The sequence below is a fragment of the Mandrillus leucophaeus genome, unplaced genomic scaffold (genome assembly GCF_000951045.1).
Source record: "Mandrillus leucophaeus isolate KB7577 unplaced genomic scaffold, Mleu.le_1.0 Scaffold75, whole genome shotgun sequence".
Taxonomy (NCBI): domain Eukaryota; kingdom Metazoa; phylum Chordata; class Mammalia; order Primates; family Cercopithecidae; genus Mandrillus; species Mandrillus leucophaeus.
Window position 1 is genome coordinate 4,452,185 of NW_012108141.1, and position 12,664 is coordinate 4,464,848.

A 12,664-nucleotide genomic window follows, 5' to 3' on the forward strand; every position below is an offset into this window, starting at 1 on the left:
TGTAACATTTATAAAATATACATAAGGAGTTAAATTTAAATGAAGTTACTCAAGAGACATTTGTAAAGCGCAAGCAGTGTGCTTGGTACAGAGTTAACAAAACAGAAATAGGCCCTGCCCTCATGGAGCTTACGGTCTCACAAGGGAACCAGATGATGAATAAGGAAACTTTCCTTTGTCTCTGCTTCCCACCCCACTAGTCCAAGTCCTCTCTCACCTGGGTCATGCAGTAGACTCCATGCTGGTCTCCTGCTTGCTAGCAGGTCCTTATACCCTCTCTACATGGCAGCCAGAGAGTGGTTTGAAACATCTCAATCAGATCTTCTGTCTGTCTTGTGTGAGCTCATTTATGACTTCACATGGGAATTAGGATAAAAGTCCTAATTTCTTTCCTTGGTCTCCAAGGTCAAGTTTGACCAGGCCTCTGCCTATGGCTGCAGCCATGGATCATGCCATGGCCCCCCACTGTGCCTCACCAACTCCAGCCATAGGGTTAGCCCTCAGTTTCCCGAAACACACGTGCTCCTTCCCTCCTCGAGAGTTGCTCGTGATGGTCCGATTCCCTGTGGCTGACTGCCTCTCATCCTTTTGATCTACAGTTGGTCCCCACCACCCCCACCACTGTTACTCTTTATTGCAGAGCCCTTTCTAGCAGTTAATGCAATTCGTAATCATCCCTACCGTTTTTGGGGAGAAAAAGTATCTGAAATTAGGACTTGCTTGTGCAATTTAGAACTGAGAAGAGAGAGTTGGATCTTGAGGTTTGCAAGGCAGATATCCTTCCTTCTGCCTCCAAAGGGATGCCTACTTGAATTACTAAGGTAGGGTTACAAAGCTGCTTGCAAGCAGCAAGACATTCATTCTACCTACCAATTTTGGTAAGAATCAATGCCTCTGCAAACTAGGTGGTGCTCCATTGTGAAGGAAACATTTTAAGAATTAGGATGTTAGGGGTTAGCCATGAAGTTAGCCAAACTGGAAAAAATTCAGTTATTCAGAATAGGTCCTTCTGCAGAAGTGCTAAGGTGAAGAGTGAGCTTGAAGAGTAATCAAAAAAAATCAAATGCTGAAGGGGAGAACATTTTAAAATCTTAAAGGAGCAAGTTATAGTAAGAAATTGAAGGTATAAGAGAAAAGCAAGCTTTGTGAGTTCTTAAGACACATGTTTAGGACAGATAATACTGGGGGGAAAGAGCTAGAAAGGCAAAGTACAATAGATGTCAAGTAGGACTGGGTCCTCAGAAGGTTGGATCTGGGACTAGAGTCCAAGGTATCCCTCCTCAGCTGATTCTGATGGTGCTGCAGTTGGGAGGTGGTGATCCTGTGGATACTCCATGGTGTGATTACAAAAGGCAAGGGGGTGGAGGACCATATGATTTCGTTAACCAGTCCATCTTTCTCTAGACAGTCATGATTTCCTTCTCTGTAGATCCCATTTCTCAAAAGCCTCTGATTTCCTCTTCTGAATCGCTTAGCAGTACTTTACTGAAGTTGTACTTCTGGCCAATAGAAAGAGTTCCTTGGAGAAGCGGGTGTCGTGTTTGTCCTGAGGTGTGAATATGTCAATAGCAGTTTAGGAACTAAGGAACAAACTGACATCCTCCTTGTGAATTCTAAAACATTTAAAAGAAAAACGATGACCAGTCCTTTCTGCTGTAGGCTACTCACTGATTTTGCTGTTTGTCTGCAGTCTGCCATGAGTCCTGTGCAGGTTGCTGGGGCCCAGCGGAGAAGCACTGCTTGGCCTGCAGAGATCCCCTCCACGTGCTGAGAGATGGCCGCTGTGATAGCAGCTGTGGAAAAGGCTTCTACAACAGGCGGGGCACCTGTAGCGGTGAGTGCTGGGTTGCGTTGCCGACGTATCCTTTCCTTTTTCTCTTTCAGCATCCCTTGTTGTATTCAAATCATAGCACACCAATGTTTCTTTTACTCAACATATATGTGAATAGCTGCTGAGATTAATCTTTGATTTAGATGTGTATAAAACATTTTTCACCAGTGGGATTTCTCTTAATTACCCTACCAGTCTGCTAGTGTTGGGGTGCTCATTCTAGCCTTGTCCTGCAGATAAAGATAGTGAGGCTCAGGTGGCCTGCTCAAGACCCACAGCTGGAGGGAAAGGAGCTGGGCTTCCACCCAGGCTTTCCTTTCCCCAAATCCCAAAGTCTCCATCAACACCAGACTGCCTTCCAAATGTACGTGGGGACAAAGAGACTCTTAGGCCAGTGGAGGGCAGACCCACCTTTGGTGTTGGTGCCACTGACTTAAAGCTGAGCAGTTAGTATCCATTCTACCTTAACACCCATGGCTATAGCAACGAGAGTTAACCCAGCTTAGTGCTTCCTTGAACCAGGCACAGTTCCAAGTGCTTTATAAACATTAACCCACTGAGAGGCAGGAAAGTCAGGAGGAAAAGCATGACTTTCGGCACGTTAGTCAATCTCTCTGCATGTCAATTCCCACTTGTGAAACGGGGATATTAGTAGCACCTGTGGAAGACACAATAACGGGCTCCCAATGATGCCCTTGTCCTAATCGGTAGAACTGTGGTGTGTTCCCCTGAGTGGCAGAGAGGACTCTGTAGGTGTGATTAAGTTAAGGATCTTGACGTGAGGATATTATCCTGGATGATCTGGGTGAGCCCCCGTATAATCAATCACAAGAGTCCTTATATGAGGGAGGCAATAGAGACGAGTCAGAAAAGTAGGGTCGAGGATGGGACCAGAGGTTGGAGTGATAGAGTGAAGTAAGGAAAATGCCATGAACGTGCAGGTGACTTTTAGAATCCGGGAAAAGGCAAGGAAACAGATTCCATCCCTAGAGCGTCCAGGCAAGGAACAGATTCCACCCCTAAAGCTTCCAAAAGGAACCTTGATTCTAGGACTTTTAAACTCTAGAACTGTAAGATGGCAAATTTGTGTTGTTTTAAGCCAAAGAGTTTATGGTAATATGGTAATTTGCTACAGTAGCCATAGAAAATGAATACACCCCCTATTCAAAAAGCTGTTGAGAGGATCGAGTTAAGACATGCAAGCACTTAGCATAGTGCCTGGCACATAGTAAGCGTTCTATCAGTGTTTGGTGTTTAATCCTCACAATTTCATGAGGTAGATATAACCATTCTCATTTTCCAGGTAGTAAACTGAGAGGGTAAGAAACTTGCTTAAGGTCACACAGCTAATAAGGGGCAGAGTTGGGATTCAAACTTAGATATTCTGGCTCTGGGTCTTAACTGCCTAGGAACCACTCTGTTGCTCATTATAATGTGGTATTTCCTTATGCACTTCTGCCTGTGTTTTTTTAAATTTTCCTTTTCATTATCCTTTCCCCCTTTCCACCTCTGCACCTTCTTCTGTGTCTTCTGTCAGTCTTTAGATGAACTGGCTACCCCTGTGGGCACTGCCAGGTCTGCAGGCATCCTGACAGTAAATGAAAGGTTTAAATTGAGTTTACTTTGATGGTCATACCTATAGAGAGGCCAAGAGGACTTTTTTTTCCCATAACTAAGTCCACCAAATCAACAAAAATGTGTGGCTCATAAAACTTTCTTGAGTTATTGTCCTCATTTTGTCCACTGAGTAGGGCAACAGCAAAAATGAGATGATTTTAGGGACTTGACAAATCCACTTGTCTTAGAGAAGAGAGATAGCCCTTGGCAGCTGCTTACGTAAAGCTGTACAGGGATCCATCAGTATTGCCAGGGTGAAAAATCTCACCTGGTATCGATGAGTCACAGGTGGCTTTTATGTGGATTCAGGAGAGAACAAGGAAAGAAAGGCCAGGCTGCCATTAGCCTGAGCATGTTAATCTTTTTCTGCCAGCATCACTTTCCTGCTCAATTAAGCCAGATGTATTCTCTAAAGGTCGACAGATGTCAAATTTGCACTAATCCAAGGGCCTAAAGGCATTTACCCTTTAAGTTCCCTGGGATGCTGGTTACTGTGACTGATGGAGGAACGGTGACACTGACCTGCCACTGAGACTCTACATTATCTGGATTGAGAAGGCAACTTTTGCTGGAGAAGCGGTGTATTTAAAAAGAGGAATAGTTAATGTGAGCCTTGAGGCTGTGAGAGGTGGGAATCTGCTTTATCTGTACACATTTTGAAAAGCATCTGAAAGAAACCTCCAGGCAGGAGAATGGATCATAGCTGACATTAGTCAACCAATGAAGCAATGGATCTACAAGTAATTACTAAACACATGTCATGTGCTTAGCCTGATGCAAGAGTTTGTGATGCTACTGGTGTTGACCAACAGGCCTTTTAATACACAAAACTGGAGCTTACACTTTTTATAAAATTGTTACCATTCTCCAAGTTTGTATCAAAATGACTTCAGAAATGTTCACAGAAATATTTCTAAAACAACAGTGAACTAACTCACTGATTGGTATCGGAATATTAATTAAGACGTCGGATGCTGATAATGCTGACTTATTTCCATTTCAGATTAGTGCTATTCAAGATAAAAACTGGCTGATGTGGGTTCAATAATTTATAACCTACCAGCCCATATCTGTAGAAATCTCAAAGTCAAGTGCTTAGAAAAAACCAGCATAGCCTGTTATGAAGGGTGGTATGCCCTGGCTAAAAGATCTTACAGTAACCAGGTTCACCTGTGGTATGTGTATTGTGTTCTACAAATATTAGATATAAAGGGTGGTACAATTCAAAGGAGGAAACCTCCTCATTCTTTTATCTTTTAAGTGTTTATGCCATTATGAAGGACTTTTCTGACTGTAGCTAACATAATAAATCAAAGCATAATAAATCAGAGGTTTCTGTTAGTCATTCCCTCTCTTTCTTTCCTTTCTCTTTCTTCCCTCCTTTTTTCTTTCTCCCTTTTCTTTTTTTTAATCTTAGTTTCTCTTTTGCACCCATGCAACCATTTTGTAAAATATTGTTATTTTTATGAGCTTATCTAACTGGGTATTTTTATTTTGAGTGCATGTGTATTTAATTTTCTTAAGAGAGATGTTACAAACTGCGTGCTGTTTCCTTCTTTTCTCACTCAGGAGTACATTTTTTAGATGCCCTATGTTGTTCTCTCCCCTAGCCCTTCACTTCTCACTGCTGTGTAGCGCTCTCTGGTGTGCCCCCTTCATACTACCCATCCATGCTCCCAGTGATGGACTCTCTCCTTTCTCTCCATCTGCATCACTAGAGAGCACCAGGGAACAGCCTCAAATGTGTTCCTTTGTAAAGCTCTAGAGGGAGTTTCCTGAGATTTATATCCAGAAGCAGAATGACTGGTTTTTTGACTCTGCGTATTCTTCATTTGACCAAGTAGTGCCGGGTTACTTGCCAGAATGGCTGTGCAATCTACATTCCCAAGCATGAGGGTTCACTCATCTCCACATCCTTGCCGCCACTTGGCGTTATCAAGATTCTGATTTTTTCTAATCAAGAGTATAAAGAGTCAACCCATTAAATTTGCCTATTTCTGATGATTAATGAGTTTGAGCATATCTTCAACTCCTGTTGGTCTTGAAGTTTCCTATTCTATAAATTACTTTTTAAATGTGCTTTTCTCATTGTTCTATTGGCCTTGCCTCCTTTTATGGAGTTCATTTTATGGAGTTTCCTTGTATGTTATAGATAGATAGTAGCCTTTTTTTCAGTTTTAAATATGCAAATTTTCTCACTCTGTTGTTTTTTAACTTTGAATATAATGCCTTTGTTAAACAATAATCTTTAATTCATTATTTTTTGCTTTAAGGCTTTTCTTTTGAAATTTTAATAAGACCTTCTCTGCTAAGGTTCAAAAGTAAATTATTCTGTATTTTCTTCTATTAATTTGATGTTTTATCTTAACTTAGGTTGTCTATATATATATGGCTTTAAGTAAGGGTCCCATTTGATTTTTTTCCATTTCACGATCCAGTTTTCCCAACATTATTTAGTCATTCAGTCTGGACTTCCTTATTTCTCTTTATTGTATATTAAATTTCCGTATATACAAAGTTCTGTCTGAGCTATAAGATATGGAAATTTTTAACTTTCCATAGTCTAAATTTCTGTTCTTATACCACTATTAAACTATTTTGTTCATTAATTTCTATGGCTTTGTAGTATGTCTTAATATCTGATTGGGAAAATTTCCTTTCTTTCCTTTTCAAAGTTGACTTAGCTATTCATAAACTTTAGAGTACATTTACTGAATTCTTAAGAAAACTCAGCTGGGGCTGGGTGTGATGGCTCACACCTGTAATCCCAGCACTTTGAAAGGCCAAGGTGAGAGGATCTCTTGAGCTCAGGAGTTCGAGACCAGGCTGGGCAACATAGTGAGACCTCATCTCTACCAAAAATTAAAAAAACAATTAGCCAGTTGTGGCAGTGTGTGCATGTATTCTTAGCTCCTCTGGAGGCTGAGGCAGGAGAATCACTTGAGCCTAGGAGATTGAAGCTTCTGCGAGCCATGATCATGCTGCTGTATTCCAGCTTGGGTAACAGAGTGAGACCCTGTCTCAAAAAAAGAAAGAAAGAAAGAAAACTCAAGTGGAATTTTTATTGATATTGCATTGAAGTTATAGATTAGTTTGGGGAGAAATTACATCTTCCTAATAGTTTTATTTAGATTTACAAATTTCCCTCTAGGCATTACTTTAGGTGTATCTTAAAATGTTGATATGCAATGCTTTTATTGTTGGTCAATTCTAATTTCTAAATATTGCTGCAATTTTTCCTTTCTGGGGAATTGCATTTAGCTTTCAGATTACTCACTGCTGTTGAGATGTCAGTTCTAGAATTAGAAACCTCAGGAGTTTTGTGGCATGTGGGAGGGAAGAACACTTTTCAGATTAATTTTCATTTCTTCCAGTCCTGAGTTGAGGGGTGATTTTCTTTTTCCTTGATATTAAGACCATTGCCATAGCCCATTCTTTTACTCTACACATTTGCCTGTGGACAGATGCTGAATTTTTCAGGATGTGAGATGGGACGTTTGGCCCCATCATTTAGCATCTTTTTTCTTATGTTCTCAAAATATTTTTCAGGAGGTTAGCAGGGTGTAGATGGATTAAGGGAACAGACAGAATAAATTTCAGCAGTTCTCTATTTTTGAAACATTGATTCTCTGTAGCAGGAAGGTTTGCTTTGTTTATTTTTAAAGACATTAGCCAACCAGCATAGAAAAGATTGAGTCACAGACTTGCCTGTGACTGCACTCTCCCTCACCTCCTTCCACCCTTCATAAGGAGGCCTTTCTCTGCTCTGTTCAAAGCCAGTCTCTCAACTGCACTTTTGCATATGTACCCCCCTTTTCTCCTAGATATTCTTTCACCAATCATTCAAACTCTTCTCTTTTAAAAATCCTTTCCAGGGTCTATATTTGCCTTGAATTTTTATAATATAAGAAAGACAAAATAACCTTTTCCCCTTTCAATTATTTGTTTCCCTCTCCCCTTCTGTTCTCAGCCTGGGTCCCTCAAAGGAACAGTTTCTAATCATGGCCTTCACTTTCATTTGGTCTAATGACTCCACTGAAATGTGTGGCACAGGACACCTACAGCCTGGTTCCTAAGTGTAGTGAAACTTTTCAGATGTTATTTGTCCTCTCTGCACCTGTCATGACTTTCTTTTGCAAACCTTTTTCCTCCCTTGGTTTCTCAGTCACCATACTCTTTTTTCTCTTCCTTATCTTTGGATCATTTCTTCTTGATCAGCTGTACTAGTTGTTTTTTTGCTTCTTCTTCTTTTCTTAAATGCTGATGCTACCCAGGCCCTTGCCTACTTCTGTCTTATCCTGCATAGTTTTCCTGAATCATTCAACTAATTTTTAGTTTCAACAATTGCTTGTATATGATGACCCCGCACCGCTCCCCCAAGCTCCAGAGCTGTAAGTCACATTGCTCCCTGGATTGTGCATGTTCAAAACTGAGCTCATGGCACTCCCCCCAACCTATTCTCCTTCCTGTACTCTGTGAGTGACATCACTTGTTCCCCAAGACAGACCCCTGGAAGCCATGTGAGATGGTTTTTTCTTCACTGCTCTCAAATCTCTCACCACCTCCACAGTTCTAATTCAACCCTTAATCATCTTGCTCCATGCTCATTGCCATGGTCTTCCAGCAGGGCTTCTAACTCTCCTCTTCACCCTCCAAACTGAGGCCAAAATGATCTTTCTTAGACACAAATACAGCCGTTTCTACTGTATTTAGAACTGCAGGGGTTCAAACTCATTGCCTTTCCTAGGATGAAAATCGAGACAACAGAGTCAGGCCATAGGTTTCTATAATCTGGCCTTCCCACTTTTCCAGCCAAATGAAACTGCTGTTTTCCTGGGCAGCCTAGTCTCCTCCCAGTTTCTGAGACTCAGCTTACTTCGCGTCCTCAGCCTGGAGTACATTCCCATCAGCCTGACGTGGTCCCACTGCTTCCTAAGACAATGCTCAAGGGTCACGCCTCTATGAATGCTTTCTTGACTTTTCTACCTCTTACCCCCACCCTCACATTTTTTTTTTTAATTTTCATTGTGCCTATATAGATTGATCTGAGTGATATTTTAGATATTTCCAATATTGTCTATTTCTTTTCCTGTATTAGACTACTAAGCTACTTAAAGTGAAAACTTAGTTGATTTGGTTTTTGTGTTTCTACCCCCTGGCATAAGACCTGACACAGACCTTAACAGGTGTTTTAGGGGGTAAACAAATAAGTGAATGAGATCCTGAAAGACTGTGTGAAGTTCAGCAATTTTAACATAATTTTAGTAGCGTGACCTTGCTTAGTAGAATCTTGACTTTCTAAATTCTCTCTCCAAGTAGCATAGAATAAAGGATAAAATATTTGGTACATATTTATGCTAAAAAAATTTATTATTTATCTGAAATTCAAATTTTATGGAGCATCTGGTATTTTTATTTGATAAACCTGGCAACCTCACCTCTAAGGCCATTTTAACTTCGAACCTCGTATTAAGTTGGTTACACTGGTGGGTGTGCCTGAGAGTCTTTGCTATGCTTAGTTCAATGAATACTTCTTCAATTCTCTTTCAACTGTGAAAACAAAAAGCACAGAGTCCAATGAAATGTTGGAATCAAGGAAACAGAATTCTGCTGAGTAGCCAGAAAATGAGATGATGATATTGATACCCATTGTGGATATTGTAAAGAATAGACTTCACTGCTTCTTTTGCTCACTATTGCCTTTCTCTGATGAGTTTTTTTGCCTCCCCTTAGCTTGTGACCAATCCTGTGAGACTTGTGGGCCTAGTAGCCCCAGGTGTCTTACCTGTACTGAGAAGACAGTGCTGCATGATGGGAAATGCATGTCTGAATGCCCTGGCGGGTACTATGCTGATGCCATTGGCAGGTGCAAAGGTAAGAGATGGGTCACCACCATCATCTTCAAAAAGTATTGAGTACATGTTTGACTATACTTGGTGCTATATGCTGCTCATTTGGGAACTTGAGTGTATGATGGGAAAGCATTACTTTAAAAGGGATAGCTTTTTCATTATGTGTATTTGGTATGAGAGTGGGAGATATGGGTGGATGCTGGGGGACTAGAGTGCTTTCATGAAGGACTTATGTATATTAGTCATCATTAGAGTTCATTTGGTCCTTTTGAAAAGCCCAAGACATCTTTAACATACAGTCCTTGTTTACTTGTAAACCATCACTAACTTAGGTTGCAGATGTAACAGAATCATTTCTTATATGACATGTATGATGTAGGTCATGTATTGACAACTACAACATACCACAAAAATAAAATTAAAAAGTTAAACCAAATTTGATAGCTAGTAAAGCTGAAGTCTGTATCTATTGAAAACTTGTTTCTGTGTGCTGCTTATACATTGTTTCTTTCAGACTTATATAGCCTAAACTATGAAACATACCCATTTGAGACTTTATAAATTTCAACCTTATATATATACCTGACTTGTGTCTTTTCTCACAGATAACTCTGAGAACTTCTTGTTGCCTGGAACATCTTGATCTGCTCTCCTCTCTGAAACATATGCCCACTTCCTCATATCTACCTACCGTCTTATAGTGCAGGGTGTTTAGACCCATCTCAACATCTCTCCTTAGCAGCCTCCCCTTTGCCTGCCAACACCTTTACTCACCCAGTGTTCGCCACCTTTCCTCTGTGTCCTACCCCACGTTCTCATCCCATCTCTACCCACCACCCCCAGCTCCTGACCATGGTCCTGCAGAGCCTTCTTCCCATATCTCACTCCTGACCCCAGCCCTGCTAGAGGCTCAGCCAGGCCATGCCACCAGCACCTGTCCCTTAGAGTCAGGGATGTCCCTGTTAACACCAGGGCCAAAGCAGGGGACATGTATTCCTAACATTGTCATATGTTGTGGTCAGAGTCGTTACTGTAATTGTTACTTCAAATCCTAGAATGTTAAAGCTGGAAGTATCTTAAATGATCATTTTGTCCAACCTTTCACTGTGCTCATACCAAGAAAACTAGGCCAGGAGAGACCCAGGCTTGACTGAGGGCATTGATGAATTGGTGGAGACACTGGTCAAAATGCCAGTGCTTCCAACACTCCAACCCACAGCCTTTCTGCTCTAACCCATTTAGACAGTGTGAGGTTTAGGTCCAGACGGACCTAGGGCTAAATCTCAGCCCTGCTATGAATAAAGCCTGTAATCGTAGGTAAATTTTTTAACTTCAGTCTCCTCATCTATAAACTGTAGTTAGTAATAACTACCTCATAATGTTGTTAGGAAAATTAAAAGTGACAATGTGTAGAAAGTGCTTAATACAAACACTAAATAAAGGGTAGCTAATAAGCAATATGTAGAGCATGGCTAAATGGTGGGTAAAGGGCCATGTGGGCAGTTCTGACAGTGTAACCACCTCCCAACACATTTTCCCCTTGGTTTGGTGTGACATCCAGAGGGACTAAGAGTCCCAGGCTTGCGAAGCCCAGTCAGGAAGTGGGCACTTTATTCACCCCGTCCCATGGTGTTCTCCCTCTCACTTTCTTCCTCAGTTTGTCATAACTCGTGTGCCAGCTGCTCTGGGCCCACAGCCTCTCACTGTACAGCCTGCAGCCCCCCCAAGGCTCTGCGTCAAGGCCACTGTCTGCCCCACTGTGGAGAGGGCTTCTACTCTGACTACGGGATCTGCAAAGGTATTGTTGGTGTCACCATCATTCTTGAGAGGCTATCCCACAAGAACATAGATTTACTTCTTTCAATAATACAACTTTTCAGTGTAACTTTTCTTCTAGTGTATGTTTTACGGCTATCCATACATTATAAACATTTTTCATTACAATAGTTTTGCGAAGGGTTGATCTGAAAAAAATTCATTTGAAAATTTGTGAAGACACTCAAAGGGTTATGATTTTTATTTTCTGGCTGTTTTTAGGGGGAATGTTATTTTCTTTCCTGTACATTAAAACAAAATAGAACCCTTGCCTCCTTTCTCTACTCTCCTACCTTTGCTAATGTTTTTCTTAGACTTCATTTTGTTTTTCCCTGAAGAATTTCTTTTTGGTAATGATATTACTGAGCAAACTGAGAGTCACTAGCGATGCCTCTGGGCTGAGTGAAATGGCAAAATCTTAAATAGCTGTTTGCCATAAAGGCTTTGGGCTCCTTGGGAGGGCGATATCATTTAAGCATTTTGAAACTAGAATATTGGGAACAAACACTTTAAGTGAAATCAATGTATATTTATTTGTACATCAGAATTAAGTGAAATCACTGTATATTTATTTGTACATCGGGATCCTTAGAACAGAGTTTGAGAATAGTTACAAGAAGAACGTATTTGAAGTAGGAAAGCTGCAACAACTGTTTTGGAAGAGAAAATTGAGAGAATCTTTTAAAGAACAGGAGAGTTAATTGTATTCAAATATGGGCACCAGATAGTTTGACTACCTTATTTGGCTTTGCTTTTCACCAGTAGCCAGGGTAAGCAAAACACGGTGATGGATCATTGCTGCTCAAAGGGGCCTCTTTCTTGTCTAGAAGAGCAGCCTTAACCCAGATAAATTCTAAGAGGAATTTGTGGCCTGGACCCCTATGTAGTGGGTGATGGATGACTCATAGGTAATAACACAACCACTATTTTTGCAAAAGATACAGTAATGGCTTCCATATGAATGGTTCTAAAAAGCTACAATAAAAACCAAGGGTGTAATGTTAAATCGTCATTTAGTGAGTGTGTTTCTCTGGAGAACCAAGCCAATATTGTCCAGTTTTCTGGTTTTGTTTGTTTGTTGTTGTTGTCTAGCCCGACAGCCCTTATGGGACCTGGGAGATGTGACTGGTTAACACCACCCCTCACTGTTCCTTTCACAAACATTATTATCACTCTGTGCTTTATATAGAACATTAGAGAAATAATATGCTGAAACGCTGCGTTTGGTGAACTTTTCTAAGTGGGTTTGATTTAATGAAAGATTTGCAACATACGTTTGATCCTTGTATTATTTTCTGCCTTTTATTTCCATTTGCAGCCTGTCACTTCTCCTGCCTGGCTTGTATGGGTCCTGCGCCCTCTCACTGTACTGGGTGTAAGAAGCCAGAGGAAGGACTGCAAGTGGAGCAGCTGTCTGGGGCAGGCATCCCCTCTGGCGAGTGTCTAGCCCAGTGTAGAGCCCATTTTTACTTGGAGAGCACTGGCATATGTGAAGGTAAGCATGATTTGAGAAAGTGTTAGGTAGCCTCTGGGCTTACCTCTTGAGAGA

General features: G+C 41.0%; 1 protein-coding gene across 1 annotated transcript in view; it reads left to right on the top strand.

Annotated features, from left to right (window-relative positions):
* FRAS1 (Fraser extracellular matrix complex subunit 1) overlaps positions 1–12,664 on the top strand; it is a 452,220-nt gene that overhangs the window by 218,274 nt on the left and 221,282 nt on the right. Inside the window, exons 15-18 of the mRNA XM_011966222.1 lie at positions 1,691–1,834; positions 9,182–9,322; positions 10,958–11,098; positions 12,434–12,610. Coding sequence (XP_011821612.1) covers positions 1,691–1,834; positions 9,182–9,322; positions 10,958–11,098; positions 12,434–12,610 — 603 coding nt within the window. The remainder of the gene's footprint in view (positions 1–1,690; positions 1,835–9,181; positions 9,323–10,957; positions 11,099–12,433; positions 12,611–12,664) is intronic.